Source organism: Grammomys surdaster, unplaced genomic scaffold (assembly GCF_004785775.1).
Source record: "Grammomys surdaster isolate TR1022 unplaced genomic scaffold, NIH_TR_1.0 125349, whole genome shotgun sequence".
Lineage (NCBI taxonomy): Eukaryota > Metazoa > Chordata > Mammalia > Rodentia > Muridae > Grammomys > Grammomys surdaster.
This window is the reverse complement of record NW_021620222.1, coordinates 448283-465112: the sequence shown is the minus strand read 5'-3', so window position 1 is coordinate 465112 and position 16830 is coordinate 448283. Positions and strand designations below refer to the sequence as shown.

The following is a 16830-nucleotide window of genomic DNA, read 5'->3' as shown; positions in this document are numbered from 1 at the left end:
TGTTCAAGTGCACACAGGTGTGTGTGTGTGTGTGTGTGTGTGTGTGTATCAGAGAACAATTTGTGAGAGTCCGTTCTCTCCTTCCACTGTGAATCCCAGGGATCAAACTCAGGTTGTAGGCTTACCAGCGTGTAATTTTATCCACTTGAGCCACCTCACCTATCCCAGGAGTGTGGACTCCTCAGAGAAGAATCTGGCTTTCACAATATTCAGAATGGGCTTTTCAATGAGGTTCAAAGTTAGCATCATATGGATTCTAGTTATATCAATATAATTATGCCATTATATCTACGTGAGATCATAGGGTGGCTTCTGGGGGCATCTGGTGAGACCACAAAAGAGACGCTGCAACTCCAAATCAGGAGGACTTGGGAAGGTAGTTACCTACAATGTTGACAGTTAACAGTCTCGTCTCTGAGGGACCCAGAAAATTCTTAGGAGAGGAGAGAGGCAAATATTGGACTCAGTCCCTGGGTCACACAGATGGAGGGACAGAGCAGACACTGCAAATTGTTCTCTGACCACCACACATACACTGTGGCATGCATGTGCAGGAATACACACAAAATAAACAAATGTTAAAAAGACATTAAGAAAGGAAGGAGGGGAGAAAGTTCTGGAGAGATGGCTCGGCAGTTAAGAGTGTGGGCTGCTCTTCCAGGGGCCCTGGAATTAACTCCTAGCATCCACATGGCAGCTCACAACCAGCTGTAATTCCAGTTGCAGGGGCTCTGATATTTTCTTCTGGTCTCCAGGTACTCATGTGGGGCATATACATGCAGGCAAAACAAAAATACATAAAATTCCAAATATTTAAAATATGGGCTGATGTCTTAGTTAGAATTTCTATTGGTGCAATGAAATACCATGACCAAAAAGCAAGTTGGGGAGAAGAGGTTTTACTTGGCTTATGCTAACATAACACTGTTCATCATCGGAGGAAGTCAGGACAGGAGCTCAGATAGGGCAGGAACCTGGCTGGAGTCAGGAGCTGATGCAGAGGCCATGGAGGGGTGCTGCTGCCTAGCTTTCTTCCACGGCTTGCTCAGCTTGCTTTCTTATAGAACCCAGGACCACCACCCCAGGGATAGCACCACCTACAATGAGCTGGGCCCTCCTCATCAATGACTAATAAAGAAAATACCTTACAATTGTATCTCATGGAGACGTTCCCTCAACTGAGGCTCCTTCCTCTATGATGACTCTAGTTTGTGTTGACTTGACACAAAACCAGCCAGGACAGCTGGAGAGATGGCTCAGTGGTTAAGAGTGTGTACTGCTCCTACAGAGGAACCTGAGTTTGGTTCTCAGCACACAAGCAGTCAGATGCCTCAGGCTTCCTCAGGGAACCTGCACTTACATCCGTGTACCCATCTACAGACATGTACAAATACACATGACTTTGAAACAATCGATAAACACCACGGCTCTTAGCAACAAAAACTAAAACAAACAAAAACTCAATATGGTTAACTGTGCTAGAATCCCTGAGTCTCAGCTAGTGAGACGCTTTAGCTAGTCTTTGGAGCAAACGATCTCTCTTCCAACATTTTCCTTTCCTGCCTCACCCCCAGCCCACCCCTAGGACTGATGGGAAAATCAGATCCTCTATTCCTCCTAACCTTCCAGAAGGGTCTTTTAACCATTTCCTCTCCCCCTTCCACTAGGTCTCATTTCTGGGTCCACCCAACACCAGTTCTTCCTGTCCTGGCAGAAACTGAACCTTTGGGTCACCTGATACACGTTCTGCCTCCCTTGGGGCCCTGGAACTCGAGACTCTAGTGCAGCATCCACGCCCACTCCCAGCTACAGCAGAGAACCCCCACAGCTAAACTCACCAAGGAGCCTTCCCGTGGGCTTTAGAAAAAAAAAACTGTGCTGTATACTAAAGGCTCTGAGGGTTTTGTCAGAGAGAGGTTATTTTCCCCATCTTGATACGGTCTGTGGATAAATGTATCTATTTCAAAAGGCGTGTGGAGTTCTTCACAGAATTCAGATGAAATGTAAATGTATGTGAGCATCCTGACTTACCCTAGACCTAAATAAAGGGAACACAGAAATCTTGATAGAGGGGCATATAGTTTGTGTCTTAAAGGATGACTAAGAGTTCACCAGAAAAAGGATATAGAAAAAAGTGTTCACTTATTAAATCAGCATATTTCCCCCTTTCGAACACCAACTTTATTGAGTCTCTGATATATGCCAGGCCCAGAGCCCACAGAGTGTTGATGTCTAAGTTCAGAACATGGAGTCTGACCTACAGCTCCCTTCCGTCAGCTCTGCCCCGTCCCACACCATTAGCTTACCCAGGAAATGTCAGTTCAATGTGTCATCTGAGGATCCAAAGCACAGTAAGTAGGGTCTTGCAAACCGGCGTCATATTTGGAAGTAATTCATCTGTGTCCTCTGCCAAGTCCCAGAGGTGACTCTAACCAAACCCTACCCCAGGAAGCTGCTCATCAGGTCTAGGAGACAGGCTGGTCTCACATTCCTGACATTCAGGTCTCTGTGAGGTCACATCCTCCAGGAAGCCTCCCTGCAGTGCCCTAGACAAAGCGTCTTACGTTGGTTGCCAATCTCTTTTTTGGGGGAGGGGGTTTATTAATCATCTTATTAGTGTACATTTCAAATGATATCCTCCTTCCTGGTTACCCCTTCACAGACCCCACTTCCTCTGTGACACCTGTGACAGCAGCTGTTGTATTGTGTGTGTTTTTATTTGATAACATCCTCCCTGTCCCTGTCATACTCTACTTCAGCCCCTGAAACAGAGATACCTGCTAGATTAGACTCATGCATATTAAATGAGTTCATAGAAACCGACTTATTTAAGCCCAGGCTATTGAGGGGCTGGAAATGGCTCAGTGCTTAAAAACACTGGATGAGCAGAGAGAGCCCGGGCTGAACCCCAGCTGGGTGGCTCACAACAATCTATAACTCCAGTTCCAAGGGGTATGATGCTTTCCTCTGACATCTGCAGATAGCAGGTGATACACGTACATACATCCATGAAAAAAAATCATGTGCATAGAATCCTAGAATCTAAATACTTTTTATAAAAGCCCACTCAAACGACTGGGCTGGAGAGATAGATGGCTCAGTGGGCACAAGAGCTTGTCACCAAGCCTGATGACCTGAGTTTGACACCCATGACCCACATAGTGGAAAGCAGAGAAACGACTCCCACAACCATCCTTTGATCTCCATGCACATTCTGTGTCATGCCCACATACAATAAACTAATGTAATTTTTCAAAGTTAGCTGCTAGAGGCAAAAGAGACAGCTCGCCATTAAAAAGCTCTTGCTATGAGAACTGTCATAGGGGCCCAGCATGAGCAAACATCGATAACACATGAACAAAATAAATCTTTTTTAAGGATAGCTATTAGCACGGACTTTTTAAAAGATCTGTTTTATTTTTATTTAATTTTATGTGGTGTGTAGATGAGTGTGTTCACTCACTCAGATACCAGAAGAGGGCATCAGATCTCCAGGATCTGGAGCTCTAACTCAACACAGGCTACTGTGACCTGCCTGATATGGCTGTTGAGGACTGAACACCCACCCTCAACCCCCGGTCCTCTGGAAAAGCAGCAAATGCCCTTTCCCACTGAGGCATCCCCCTGGACCCTAAAATGTACCCTTAAAGCAGGTAATGCGGTCCTATGCACACAGTGTCTACTTTCTGCTCTCAGAGGCATCCACATCTGCACGGGGAGTAATTGTACCCTTGGCTGGCATGCACTTGAAGACTGTGCAGGGCTGGGGGTGGGGTGGGGGTGAGAGCTGGGAAGACAGTTTGTTGAATATTCCTCACGTTGCAGGCACTTTTTGTTTGGTATGTGTATGTGTTCATGTGCACATGTGTGTGTGTGTGGAGGTCAGAGGTGTGTGCACGTGTGTGTGTGCACGTGGAAGCCAGAGGTGTGTGCACATGTGTGTGTGTGTGTGCATGTGGAGGCTAGAAGTGTGTGCACATGTTTGTGTGCACATCTGTGTGTACATGTAGAGGCCAGGGGTATGTGCACACGTGTGTGAGCACATGTGTGTGTGCATGTGGAGGCCAGAGGGGTGTGTGCACATCTGTGTGTGCGTGTAGAGGCCAGAGGTGTGTGCACACGTGTGTGTGTGCATGTGGAAGCCAGAGGTGTGTGCACACATGTGTGTGTGCATGTGTGTGTGCATGTATGTGCATGTAGAGGTCAGAGGTGTGTGCACACATGTGTGTGTGCATGTGTGTGTGCATGTGGAGGCCATAGGTGTGTGCACATGTGTGTGTGTGCATGTGTGTGTGCATTTGGAGGCCAGAGAAGTGTACACATGTGTGTGTGTGCTTGTGTGTGTGCATGTGGAGGCCATAGGTGTGTGCACATGTGTGTGTACATGTGTGTGTGCATGTGTGTGTGCATGTGGAGGCCAGAGGAGTGTACACATGTGTGTGTGTGCTTGTGTGTATGCATGTGGAGGCCATAGGTGTGTGCACATGTGTGTGTGTACATGTGTGTGTGCATGTGGAGACCAGAGGTCAGATCATTTCTCTCCCTCTATTGCTGCCCACCCTTTCTTCTTTTTGCAACTATCATTTTTTAACTTTTTATTTATAATTTATTTAATATGTATGTGCCTTTTGCCTATATGTGAGTTTGAAAACTATATACATTCAGTACCAAAGGAGGCCAGAAGAGAGCACTGGATCGGATCTCCTGGAGCTGGAGTCTCAGATCTGAGCCACCATGTGGTTGCTAGGAATTGAACTGGGGTCCTCTGGACAAGTAGCCAGTGCTCTTAACCCCTGAGCCACCTCCTCAGCCCCTCTACATCTTCTTATTATGCCTTATTTTAATCTGTGTGTGTGTGTGTGTGTGTGTGTGATGGAGGCTGAGAGGCGTTCATGCCACAGTGCACATGTAGAGGTCAAAGGGCAACTACTCATAAAAATCAATTCTTTCTTCCACCATGTGGGTTCTGAGGTTCAAATTCAGGTCAAGCTTGGCAGCAGGCCCCTTTACCCACAGAGCCCTCTCATTGCTCCTTCTTATTTTTTTGAGACAGAGCCTTTCACTAAACCTGGCCCTCACAGATTGGCTAACCTGGCTTGCCAGCAAGCCCCAGGGTCTGCCCGTCATCATCTCCTGAGTGCTGGAACTAAAAGAACATGAACCACTGTGCTTCTTTGGGTTTTTGCCTGTTTGGTGGTGGTGGTGGTGGTGGTGGTGGTGGTGGTGGTAGTGGTAGTGGGTGTATTTAACAGGGACTCTGGTAATTGAACTCAGGTCCTCAGGTTTGCACAGAAACTACCTTACCCACTGAACCATCTCTCCAGGCACTCTGATGAGAGCTATATCTGTTCATCAGCGCCATCTGCTCCCTCCCTGCAGCCTGGTTATCATTGCCATTTAATAGCCCCAGTACCTAAGTCACACATCTAATCTTTACCCCCGAGAGAACTGGGCACAGATGGTCCAGCTCACACTTCAACATCACAGGGCAGGGGTGTGACAGGGAGCAGATCTCAACTTGATATTCAGGCTCCTGGGCATCAGAAAGTGGACATGAGGGCCAGGTCAGCCTTAGCCTGAAGAAATCATTGAAGGCATGTCAGCAGAGGGCATTGGATCCTGAGGATGAGTAAGAGTTTATCAGAAAAAGAAGGATATGGAGAAAGACACTCAATCGTTGTCATCTTTGGAGGACTCCAGAGATCCCCACCCAGAACAGGGTGATATTGGGGACAGGGATGAGTCAGACTCAGGCTGGGCTCTCCCAGGAGATTTGCCCCATGCTGGGAGAGAACCATGGGGAAAACTGAAGCGGGAGAGATGGGCAAGACCGATACACCAGGTGTGAGGCTCTGAGACGATGGTAGAGGACAGAGGGGAGGCGTGGAGAGAACGGGCTTGATTCCAGAGACCGTGAGCACCTGGGTTCCTGGGGAACTGTGGAAAAGGGGGCAGGTTATGACAAGAGTGGGTTAATCCAGATAGGACCAGATTTCTCAACACCACAGGAGAGGCCCGTGTGCTTGAGGGAAGGAGCCCTGATCACAGTCCCAGAACAGGTTTGGTTTGGGAAGCTTCATTCTTCCTCAAACATACGTAGTCTCTTGTCTCTGTCTGTCTCTGTCTCTCTGTCTGTCTCTGTCTCTGTTTCTATCTCTCTCTCTCTCTCTCTCTCTCTCTCTCTCTCTCTCTCTGTGTGTGTGTGTGTGTGTGTGTGTGTGTGTATGCCCTTCCTTCCTCTTCCTCTTCCTTCTCCCTCCTCTCCTCCTCCTCCAAGCCATAGAACAGTTTGAATCCATATTTCAAAGTCTGAGGACATGGGAAACAAAATCCACCTTTTTAAGGCTCCGTCAGAAACTCTCCAAGGCCCAGCACCCTTCTCCATTTATCCAATTCTGCTGAGCTAGGAAGCCCCATGGAGAGTCCCTTGTGCCCCATCCCCTTCCAGAGGACCCTGTCATAAGGCCTTCCCCCTCCCCCGGGGACATTTCCCAACTCTGATTAATCACAGGGGCGGCCCCACGGAGGAGGAAGGAAGATCTCTATGGCTTACCATAAAGAAGGTCAGGCACCCAGTAGCAGGCCGAAGGACCTGTGCCCAAGGCCATGAAGCTGGGACTCACCTTGGTGCTGTTCTCTCTGCTGGCAGGTGAGAAACCCAGACCCGCACCCTCCAGCTCCATGTTCCCCTATATGGTGTTCTCGCCCTTTGGACTCCTCAGGAAACTCCTCCCCGAGCTCTCCCCAGGCTGCTGGTTCTGACCCTTCTGCCCTCCACCGCACCCTAGGCCACTGTGGAGCTGACACCCGCGCTGTGGGAGCCCGGGAATGCCAGCGCAACTCTCAACCCTGGCAGGCCGGCCTCTTCTACCTCACTCGACAGCTCTGTGGAGCCACGCTCATCAATGACCAATGGCTGCTCACAGCTGCTCACTGCCGCAAGCCGTGAGTGTCCAGAGCGGTCCAGGCCCAATGGGGACTGGGAATCAGGAGGAGGGGAAGGCCTGGCTTGGGGGTTTGGGGGATCGGGATTGGAGGCAGGAGAGGGATGACATCAAACCGGGGCTCTTAACTACTTGCTCAGAGACCTGATTCTAAGACTCAATACATAAGCTCTTCGGGGTCTCACTGTGTAGTAATCCTGGCTATCCTGGAACTCTCAATGTGGACCAGTCTGACCTGGAACAGAGATCCACAGACATCTGCCTTCCCAGAGTGCTGAGGTTATAGGTGTCCCAACACAATCAGAAATTTAAGATTATCCTCAGTTACATGAAGTTCTAGGCCAGCTGGAACACAAGCAACTCTGTCTCAAGAGAGAGAGGGGGAGGGAAGGAGGGAAAGAGAGAGAGAGAGAGAGAGAGAGAGAGAGAGAGAGAGGTGATGGAGGGAACATAAAAGAGAGGATGAAGAGAGAAGAGGAAGAAAGAGTGATGTAATGGGGAAGAAAGAAAGAGGAATAGAGAGAAAGAAAGGAATGAAGGAGGGAGAAATTCTAGAAGCCTGTAGTCAGGAATTACTAGATTTCCAACCACAGTGTTTGGAATGGACTGGTGAGCATGTAAAATCTGGCAGGTTTAATATCCCAGAATCCCACCCTTGCAGAGTCCTGTGGGCCAAGATGGCTCTGAACTGCGGATGCTCAACATCTACGGGTTCTAGATATGCAAAACTCTTCTCTTGCTGTCCTAGACTATTGGGATTCTAGAATCTTTGACCACTAGTGTATGCTATTTAATGCAGACAATCTTAAAATCCTGCGGTTTGTTTTTGAGACACGGTTTTGAATAGCCCGGGATGTTCTTGAACCTGCTATGTAGCCAAAGGTGGCCTTGAATTCCTGTACTTCTAACAACCTCCTCCTCTGTGTTAGAATGATGGGATTTTACAACCACAGGACAAAGGTCTTGAACTTTCTGACAAAATAAGTTGTAGGATATCAGAGGTGTGAATCTATATAGTTCCCTGAGTTGAACTTCTCAGAATCCCAGAAGCATAGACAATGAGGTGTTAGACTCTGAGCATTCTGGGATCCTGATTCCAGTTGTTCTAGGGTGCTGGACACTATAAGTTCAAAGAATCTTCTCTACATTTTCTTCAGACAAGGTCACCTAGGCTATTCCAATATTCTCTCTAGGAATTTCCCAACATGCATCCTCCCAAGATGGGCACCATCTTGGGCTGAGAGGGTGATATTTTGATTTAGTCCCCAAGAAAACAGGGCTGTGGAGAGGGAGGAACAGTCAGGGGGGCCTAGATGGATGAAGAGGCTAGCTTTCTCATCCCCAGGGTGTCAGAGAGGCATAGACACAGAAATAATACTTCATATTCCCCAAACCTCAAGTATCACCCTGATGCTTCCTATTGAAAATTGGAAGCTAGGGGACCTGGAGACCATAGAAGGCCCCTAAGTGCTCATAGCATGAACTTAGAGCAGAGCACGTTTGCTGGAGCTGCATCAGGGAACCTAAGGTTAGAACTGAGGGAGAAATACCTGGGCGATAAAGGATATTACAGGTGGAAGTGGCTTTTACGCCTCTTGGAAAACTTGGAAGTTATCCATGTCCCACCCCCCTCCATACACTCGTTGAAACACTTAAAGCCACTCCCACAGAAGCCACCAGACCTGTGGGAGCAGGGGCGTGGTTGTTTTTGTGTGGTAGGTGGGGTTCCTATGCATCCACAATGCTCCAGTGGACCCAGGTCACCACTGAGGCTCCAGGGGGGATGGGGAAGAAGGCAACTGATTTTGGAAAGTAGACTACAAGGAGCAGAGCCTTGGAGAGGGTGTGGCTGTGGAGGGGCGTGGCTGTGGAGGGGCATGCAGGACCTTGGGTGGACTGAGCCTCCTGTCACCAGCCTGAACTCTGAAGTCTGTCCTCACAGGTACCTGTGGGTCCGCCTCGGGGAGCATCACCTGTGGCAGTGGGAAGGCCCTGAGAGGCTGCTTCTGGTAAAAGACTTCTTCCCTCATCCCGGGTTCAATCCAGACCTCTCTGCCAACGACCACCATGATGATATTATGCTGATCAGACTCCCTCGGAAGGTCCGGCTGAGTCCAGCTGTGCAACCCCTCAACCTCACCCAGAGAATACCACAAGTGGGCACCCAGTGCCTTATCTCCGGCTGGGGCAGTGTGTCAAGCTCCAAAAGTATGGGTTTGTCCTTAACGCTTGCTCATCTCTTCCCATCTCTCCTCTCTTCTCTTTCTCTTCCTCCTCTCTGCCCCTCCATCTCCTCCTAAATCTCTTCTCCTCTTTCCTTCTCCCTCTCATCCTCTTCCTTCATTTTCTTCCTTTCTCTTCCCTCCTCTTCCTCCTCCTTTTTTCTACCCCTTCATCCCATCCTCCCCCTCTTCCCTTCCCAGGGGCCTCTTCCATAGGACTTGTTAGCTCCCAGCTTAGCTCCAGGTTCAGTGAGAGACCTTTTGTCAAGGGACTATAGCGTAGAGTGACAGAGTAGGAGATCTGACGGCCTCCTTTGCGTCTGTGTACACACACACACCACACACATGTACATATCTCATGTGTATATACACATGAAAATTCAGGACAGGATGTGGTGGTGTGTGTTTTTAATCCCCACATTTGGGAGGTAGGGGCAGACAGATCTCTAGGAATTTGAAGCCAACCTGGTCTACACACCATTATATACTACATAGACATAGACAGACATAGACATAGACATAGACAGACATAGACATAGGCATAGACATGGGCAAAAAAGATGCTCATACTCTCAAAATAGCACCCACTTGGCAGAATCAATAGTATAGGCGTCCCACAGAGTAGCAGTAGGGGCTACACTTGAGGGATTTCTATCTACAAGAGACCATGTGCCCCTACTGTGTTGTCCAGTCTCTGTTAATGTCTCTCAACCCTTTTCTCTGCATGACTTCCTTGCCATTTGCCTCTGGCTGTGGTTTTCACCTCAGGGATGTTAATCTCCCTCCCTGGTCTTTATTCATCCCACTCCCATGATCCCCCTCCCCCACATCCTTCCTGTTTCACTTCCTCTCTCTCTCTCTTTCCCCCCTCTTAGCCATCTATTCTTTCTCCAGCCCTGGGTTGACTGTCTGGATGTCGTTTCTCAATCTTGGCCCAGTGACTCTGTGGGAGTCCTGAGGTTGGAAGGGCTGCAGGGAAGGTTCCTGAGGGTGCTGCCTGGGATTCTGGGAACATCCTCCATCCTTCTCCCCAACAGTACAGTATCCAATGACACTGCAGTGCGCCAACATTAGCATCCTGGACAACAAGCTCTGCCGCTTGGCATACCCAGGCCACATCTCTGAGAAGATGCTGTGTGCTGGCCTGTGGGAGGGTGGCCGAGGCTCTTGCCAGGTGAGCCATCCCCTGCAGGAGGATAAAAATTCTTGTCTAGACCTCAGGGTAGAAGATGGCTAGAACCACAGACTCCAGGACCTAGGGATCCAGGCTGAGTCCTGGGAGGTTCTGGATGCTACATGGTGGGGGAGGGGGGCGAGTTGTGTGAGCTTTTATTCCTGAGTCTGAGGGAGGAGAGACTACAGATCAGGCCTCCTGGGTATTCAACAGCAGGAAAACTGTTCAGCTTTCTCAGGAGGAAGCTTCAATTCTCATGAATAGACCTAGCTAACAGCTCTGTTCTTCACCATGCACAGGGTGACTCTGGGGGACCCCTGGTGTGCAAAGGAACCTTGGCAGGTATAGTGTCTGGGGGGTCTGAGCCTTGTTCCAGACCCCAGAGACCCGCTGTCTACACTAGCGTCTTCCACTACCTGGATTGGATTGAAGACACCATGGAAAAAAACTGAGTCCATGCTAAGGACAGACTGGAGAGGAAGATGGATGTAGAAGGGGAAGATACTGCAGGATTCCACAGCCCCAGCTTCTTTGATGTCTGTCAAAGTCCGGGATGATAAAACTCTACCCCCTCAGGCTCTGACCCCCAGATTTCACTCCTTACTTAGGCTCCCCTCGAAGAATCCACCCACTTAGGTCATCTTCCCTCTTGGGTTCTGCTCCCAGGCAAATGAATTATAATAAGACCACAACCCCTCAAAACCAACCGAGACACGCCTCCTTTGCTCCTGGCCCATACTACACGATTTTAATCACCATTCTTTGGAATAGCCCTACCCTCAGGATCACTGCCAAGAAATATCGTTCAGTAAATAGCTGCTGCATCCCTTCAAATTTCACCCAATAGGATTTCTTCTCTGGACTCCATCCCGTTTGCCCCCACTCCTAGTCATGTTAGGACTGCGTTTACTCCGCGCACATGGAGCTCAGATGGCTCTGGGTTCTGTCCCGGGTGTGCCGAGGGTTTGACTCTTGAGAGAGGATGATGGGGCACTGATCTCTCCAGAGCCACCAGATGAATCAGAATAAACCATAGGAACGATGACTTCCTGTCGCCTGTAATGTGGGATAAAGGGTGCGCACAGGTGGGGAGGAAAGGGTAAATGAAGGAACCTGCACCGGCCGAACCTTTGCGCTAACCTTAACATCAAGCCTATTGCAGCAGCACCTTGGCACTTTAGCCAGGGCTGGTCCTGCCGCCCTGGGAGGAAGGGGAAACCAGGTTACAGCGCCACCCTAACCTGCCTACCCAGATGTCCCGGGCTGGTTACTGATCCACCCTCAAAGTCCCCAACCAGAACACACGCCTTTCCCAATTTCCACAAAACTCAGTTCCAAGCCCGTCCTTCATGAAGGACAGAGAATTTAATCCCAGCTCCCTTGCTTCCTCAGACCCTGGAGAAACCCCCAGTCCTTCTCCTTCAGATTCAACCTTCACCCTCAAACTCAGGAGTCTAGATCTTATCGCTCCTTCCTTAGATCCAGGGATTCAGATGAGGTATTCAAACCCCAACTCACTTCCTTAGGATTCAGGCTTCCACTTTCCTCCCTCAGACTCTGCTCCTCCTCTCTCAGACCAAGGTATTCAAATACCAGCCCTCCTCCTTCCGGCCCAGGAGCCCAGATTCCAGTTGCCTCCCTCCGACCCATCTCTTTCTGTTCTACCCCGGGGGTCGGTGCACTGCCCCTCTAGTCCTCTCCTCGGTTTCCGAGGCTCGAGCCCCTCCTCCTAAAGTCACTCTAGCCCTTGCCCCTCCTCCCTCCTCGAGCGCTTGCGGGTTCAGGCGCACCGCAGCAAGGTGCGGGCCGAAGGCGGAGTCGTGGGCGGGGCTTCTTAGTTAAAAGGCTGCAAAATCTTGTACCCGACACACCGAAGGGAAGTCCGGGGGGCCTCTTCCACCGAGTTCGAGTGACCCCGCCCCCTGCATTCTGGAAGGTGAGGCGCAGAGGTCTCCAGACACGGACCTCAGGCGCAGGGACCTCCCCTTTCCCTGATCCCAGGACCCCCAGCCTCACATTTTTTCTCTCAGGATCTTCAAGCAGGTCTCCTAAGCTCCCTCTTCCCCAGGACGTTGGAGTCACAGCCTCAGATCTTTCTCTCCAATCTCACGAGTGGGCCAGAACTCCTTCCTTTAGAATGTCGGGATCCCCACCAGCAAGCTTTCCCCTACACTAAAATTCGGGGATCTAGAGCTCTGCCCCAGCTTCCTCAGACCCCAGCTCCATCCTCCATCAAGACTCCAGACAGCTCCGGAAACACCTCCTTGCCCCAGTTCCCCAGACAACAAGACCTCAGGCTCCTCCCTCGGACGTCCTCTCAGTTCCACCCTCTTCCTCAAAGGCCACCATGGGACGCCCCCCACCCTGTGCAAACCAGACGTGGATCCTTCTGTTTCTGCTAATGGGAGCGTGGGCAGGTGAGGGGAACAGGTACCACTACCCAGGGCCTTCAATGGGGTCGGAGTTACTGGACTCTGAGTGAGCTCCTGCTAACACGTGGGTGCGTGTGTGTGTGTGTGTGTGTGTGTGTGTGGTGGTGGTCTTGGAGACTGGGGAGCTTTCTTCGGAGTAGAGATAGCAACACATGGTGGGGGGAGTGGGCAGAGTTTCCCATAGGTGCATGGCTGCGGAAGAGATCTTGTTGCCCGTCAGACAAGGGGCTGAATTTGAGTGTGGGGGTGTATAATAACTAATCTAGACACGCATGAAAGCATGGTGGGGGCTGTGCCTAGTGTTGATCATCTTCAGGTCTCAATGAGCTTACGTGTGTGGCCATGTGGCCATGTTCCAATGGATGTTGGGACCTCATCTGTTGAAGTCATAAGAGATGGTACGCAGAGGAACTGGCTGTGTGTCCATTTGAACCCACAGTGGCTTTCCTGGCTGGGGCTCTGACATCGAGGGTGGCAACCCACCCTTCTCCTTTCTGATGCAGGACTCACCAGAGCACAGGGCTCCAAGATCCTTGAAGGTCGGGAGTGTGAACCCCACTCCCAGCCTTGGCAGGCAGCCTTGTTCCAGGACGAGAGACTGATCTGTGGGGGTGTTCTAATCAGAAACAGATGGGTTCTCACTGCAGCCCACTGCAAAAAAGAGTGAGTGAAGGACTGGGCTCAGATGGGGGGACTTGGAACGAAGAGGCTGAGGGCTCTGTCTGAGGAAGAGGAGGAAGTTAGAAACTTGGGTCTGAGGGAGGAGGGCTAAGGAGGACTGCTGGATCTGAGGAAGACAGGCTAGGGCCTGGACTCCAGGGTTCTGAGGCAGAAGGATTGGAAAGTACCCCCATGTACCTCCAACTTCTGCTTGGGTTCCAACATCCACCCCGACTCCTCACCCCAGCTCCACCCCTCCCTGTGCAGGAAGTACTCCGTGCGCCTAGGTGATCATAGCCTCCAGAGCAGAGACGAGCTGGAGCAGGAGATCCAGGTGGCTCAGTCTGTCCAGCATCCCTGCTACAACAATAGCAACCCAGAGGATCACAGTCACGACATAATGCTCATTCAACTACAGAACGCAGCAAACCTCGGGGACAAAGTGAAGCCCGTTGAGCTGGCCAGTCTGTGTCCCAAAGTAGGCCAGAAGTGCATCATATCAGGCTGGGGCACTGTCACCAGCCCTCAAGGTAAAGAAATGGGCCCCTACCTAAGAAGGTGAAGAGAAGGCAGTCACCCCAGTGGACCCCAAGCCATTGCAGACCTCACCCCCAACATACCCTGATCTACACACACCCTAAGAGAAGATAATGAGAGAGAAAAGAGACCACATTAAGTTTTATGGGGAGAGGGAAGAAATGCTTTGGGGAAGGGAACTGTAAGTAAAGTGTTTGCCTAGCAAGAGTGAAGGCCTCGAGTTCAGATCCCCAGCACCCACGCTAAAGCCAAGTGTGGCAGCATACACTGGTAACCCCAATGCTGGGAGGTGGAGAAAGGTGGGTACAAGGTTCATCGGTCAGCCAGCATAGCCTAAAGATCCAGGTTCAAAGACAGACCCTGTCTCAGTACAAACATGTGGTGAGCACGGGCACTGTTTGTTTGTTTGTTTGTTTGTTTGTTTTTGATTATATCTATTTATTTGTGTGTTTGTGTATGTATGAGCATGTGCACATATGCATGCCCCAGCATACATGCAGAGGTTAGAGGACAGTCTATAGGAATCAGTTGTTTCCTTCCACCCTTTGGGTCCTGGGGGTGGAACTCAGGTTGTGAGGCTTGGCAGCAAGCACCTTCACCTGCTAAGCCATCTCAGCAGCCCATGGTGTGCTTTTGTGATCACAGCTCTGAGGAGCTAGGTAAACAAGCGGTAGCCTGGGACTCTGGCCAGACAGCCTAGCTCAATTGCTGAGTTACAGGCCAATTAGAAATGCTGGCTCAAAAAACAAGGTAGACTCCATCTTGAGGATGAACACCATTGGTTAATCACTGAACACACACACACACACACACACACACACACACACACACACACACACTCACTCAACCAGGGCCTGTGTTAGAAACCTTGAATGCTAGATGATAATGGGGAAGATTAAACAGCTTGTTAGTGTTAAGCAGAATTCAAAGAAAGAAAAGAAACTTTCCTTTACCTTGTATGCACTTCCATTGTATAGAGCTTTATATAAACGTCCTAGCAGATGTGGGCACAAGCTCCAGTCTGACCCTGTTCTTTCCCACGACCTAGGGTCCAGACCCTTCCTTCATCATCACCCAGCCTCCATGATCCAAGGGGGTCCAAACTCACTTCTTATTCATGAGCCAAACATTAGTCCCTTTGGGATTTTGGCATATCTAGAATGTTCCTCAGCTCATAACTTCATAGTGAGAACAAGTGGGACTCAGCTCAGAGAAACAATGGGGCCCTCCAGGCATTGGGCACGCCAGCAATCAGGTCCCTACATGCCTTGACGTCTACTGAGACAGCATGGCTTGGTAATGCATACTGAGGAATGCGTGGATCTTTCCATCAGCCCTGGAGAGCCACTTCCTATCCCCCAGCCTTGCTTTCCCCAGTGATGTCCAGGGAGTCAGCATCTAACTGGCAATTAGCTCCATGAGGCTTCTACTTTCTTTAGTTTTTATTGCATTGTGTATGTGCACGTGTGTGGTGCAGGTTGGGGAGAACCTGTGGAACTTAGTTCTCTCCTTCCACCATGATGTCCTAAGAATCAAAATCAGGCTTGAGGTTTGACCCACTGAGATATCTCTCCACGACTCATCGGTTTTCTTTTTTAGTTTTTTTTTTCTTTTATGTGTGTGAGTGTTTGCCTGCATGGATGTGTGTGTACTTTGTCCACGTAGCGCTTGAAGAGACCAAGAGTTCTGAACCTGGTGTTGTAGATGGCTTTAAATCACCATGTGAGTACCGGCAGCAGAGCCTGGGTGCTCTTACCTGCTGAGCAGCTCTCCAGACCTCAGTCTGATTTTTGTTGTCTTGACACAGGATCTCTCTACCATGTAGCCCTGGCTGTCCTGAAACAAAGTAGACAAGTCTGGCTTTGAACTTCCAGTGCCTCTGCCTCCCAAGTTTCAGGGTTAAAGGTGTCTGCCACCATTTCTATCTGTTCTCTTGACAATGTGTTCTATGTGCTTGGAAGTTCTCTGGGAGCCTGGAAATGCGTTGTAAATCTCCCTGCATGGATGAATGAATGATAAGATGAATGAGTGTACCCTGACTTCTTCAAAGAGTGTTTGTGAGGGTCACATGAGATTGTGAGCAAAAAGATTCTGGATCTTCTCCCGGTCTTCTCCTTAAAGAGGATTAATAGCAAAGTTAGTTGTAATTTCAGTCATTAATTTTTTGTAGTATTAGAGATTGAGCTGAGGGACTCACTCTGGTTAGGCAAGTGCTCTATCACTGAGACACACCCCACGCCCTCTTGGGGGATTCTAGGCAAGGGCTCTACCTCTGAGCCACACCCACAACTAGTCATTAACACTTATTAAACACCCAGAATGCCCAAGATACTGTGGTCAACACGGGAGCAAACATAAACTCATAAGCAAATGCGAGGTTCTTATGGCGTTCACCCTAGTTGGAGGAAACAGACACATGTAACATAAAGTAACAAGAGTCAAGCAAAAAGTCGTGCGGGGTGAAAGGATACAAAATCCTGGGAGCCAGCACAGATGATCATCCCACATACCCAGGAGGCTGAGGCAGGAGAATCTTGAGGTCAAGGTCAATCTAGGCAGTTTAATGAAAATCATGTCTCAAAATCAAAAGTGTAATGTGACATACACAGCTATGACCCCAACACTTGGGTAGTGGAGGCTGGAGGATCAGGAGTTCACTCAGCTCTGCAGAGTTAGAAGCTAACCTTAGCTATATGAGACTAGCTCAAAAGAAACAAAAATGAATGAAAAAGAGGATTAAAATGTAGCTCAGTGATACAGTGCCTGCCTAGCACGGATGAGGGCTTGAAATCCATCTCCCTCCTCCTCCTCCTCCTCCTCCTCCTCCTCCTCCTCCTCCTCCTTCTCCTCCCCCTCCTCCT

The 16830-nt window shown here is 49.7% G+C and overlaps 2 protein-coding genes across 2 annotated transcripts in view; both read left to right on the top strand.

The window, feature by feature from the left end:
- Positions 1-6500: 6500 nt before the first annotated feature.
- On the top strand, positions 6501-11383 carry Klk9 (kallikrein related peptidase 9). The gene is made up of 5 exons (XM_028785838.1): positions 6501-6649; positions 6789-6945; positions 8887-9152; positions 10204-10340; positions 10640-11383. The coding sequence occupies exons 1-5, from the start codon at positions 6607-6609 to the stop codon at positions 10790-10792; spliced, it is 756 nt and encodes a 251-aa protein (XP_028641671.1). The 5' UTR covers positions 6501-6606; the 3' UTR covers positions 10793-11383.
- An 821-nt stretch (positions 11384-12204) lies between these two features.
- Klk8 (kallikrein related peptidase 8) overlaps positions 12205-16830 on the top strand; it is a 6906-nt gene continuing 2280 nt past the window's right edge. The window contains exons 1-3 of the mRNA XM_028785810.1: positions 12205-12757; positions 13276-13435; positions 13700-13962. Of these exons, the coding sequence (XP_028641643.1) occupies positions 12688-12757; positions 13276-13435; positions 13700-13962 (493 nt within the window). The 5' untranslated portion in view covers positions 12205-12687. The remainder of the gene's footprint in view (positions 12758-13275; positions 13436-13699; positions 13963-16830) is intronic.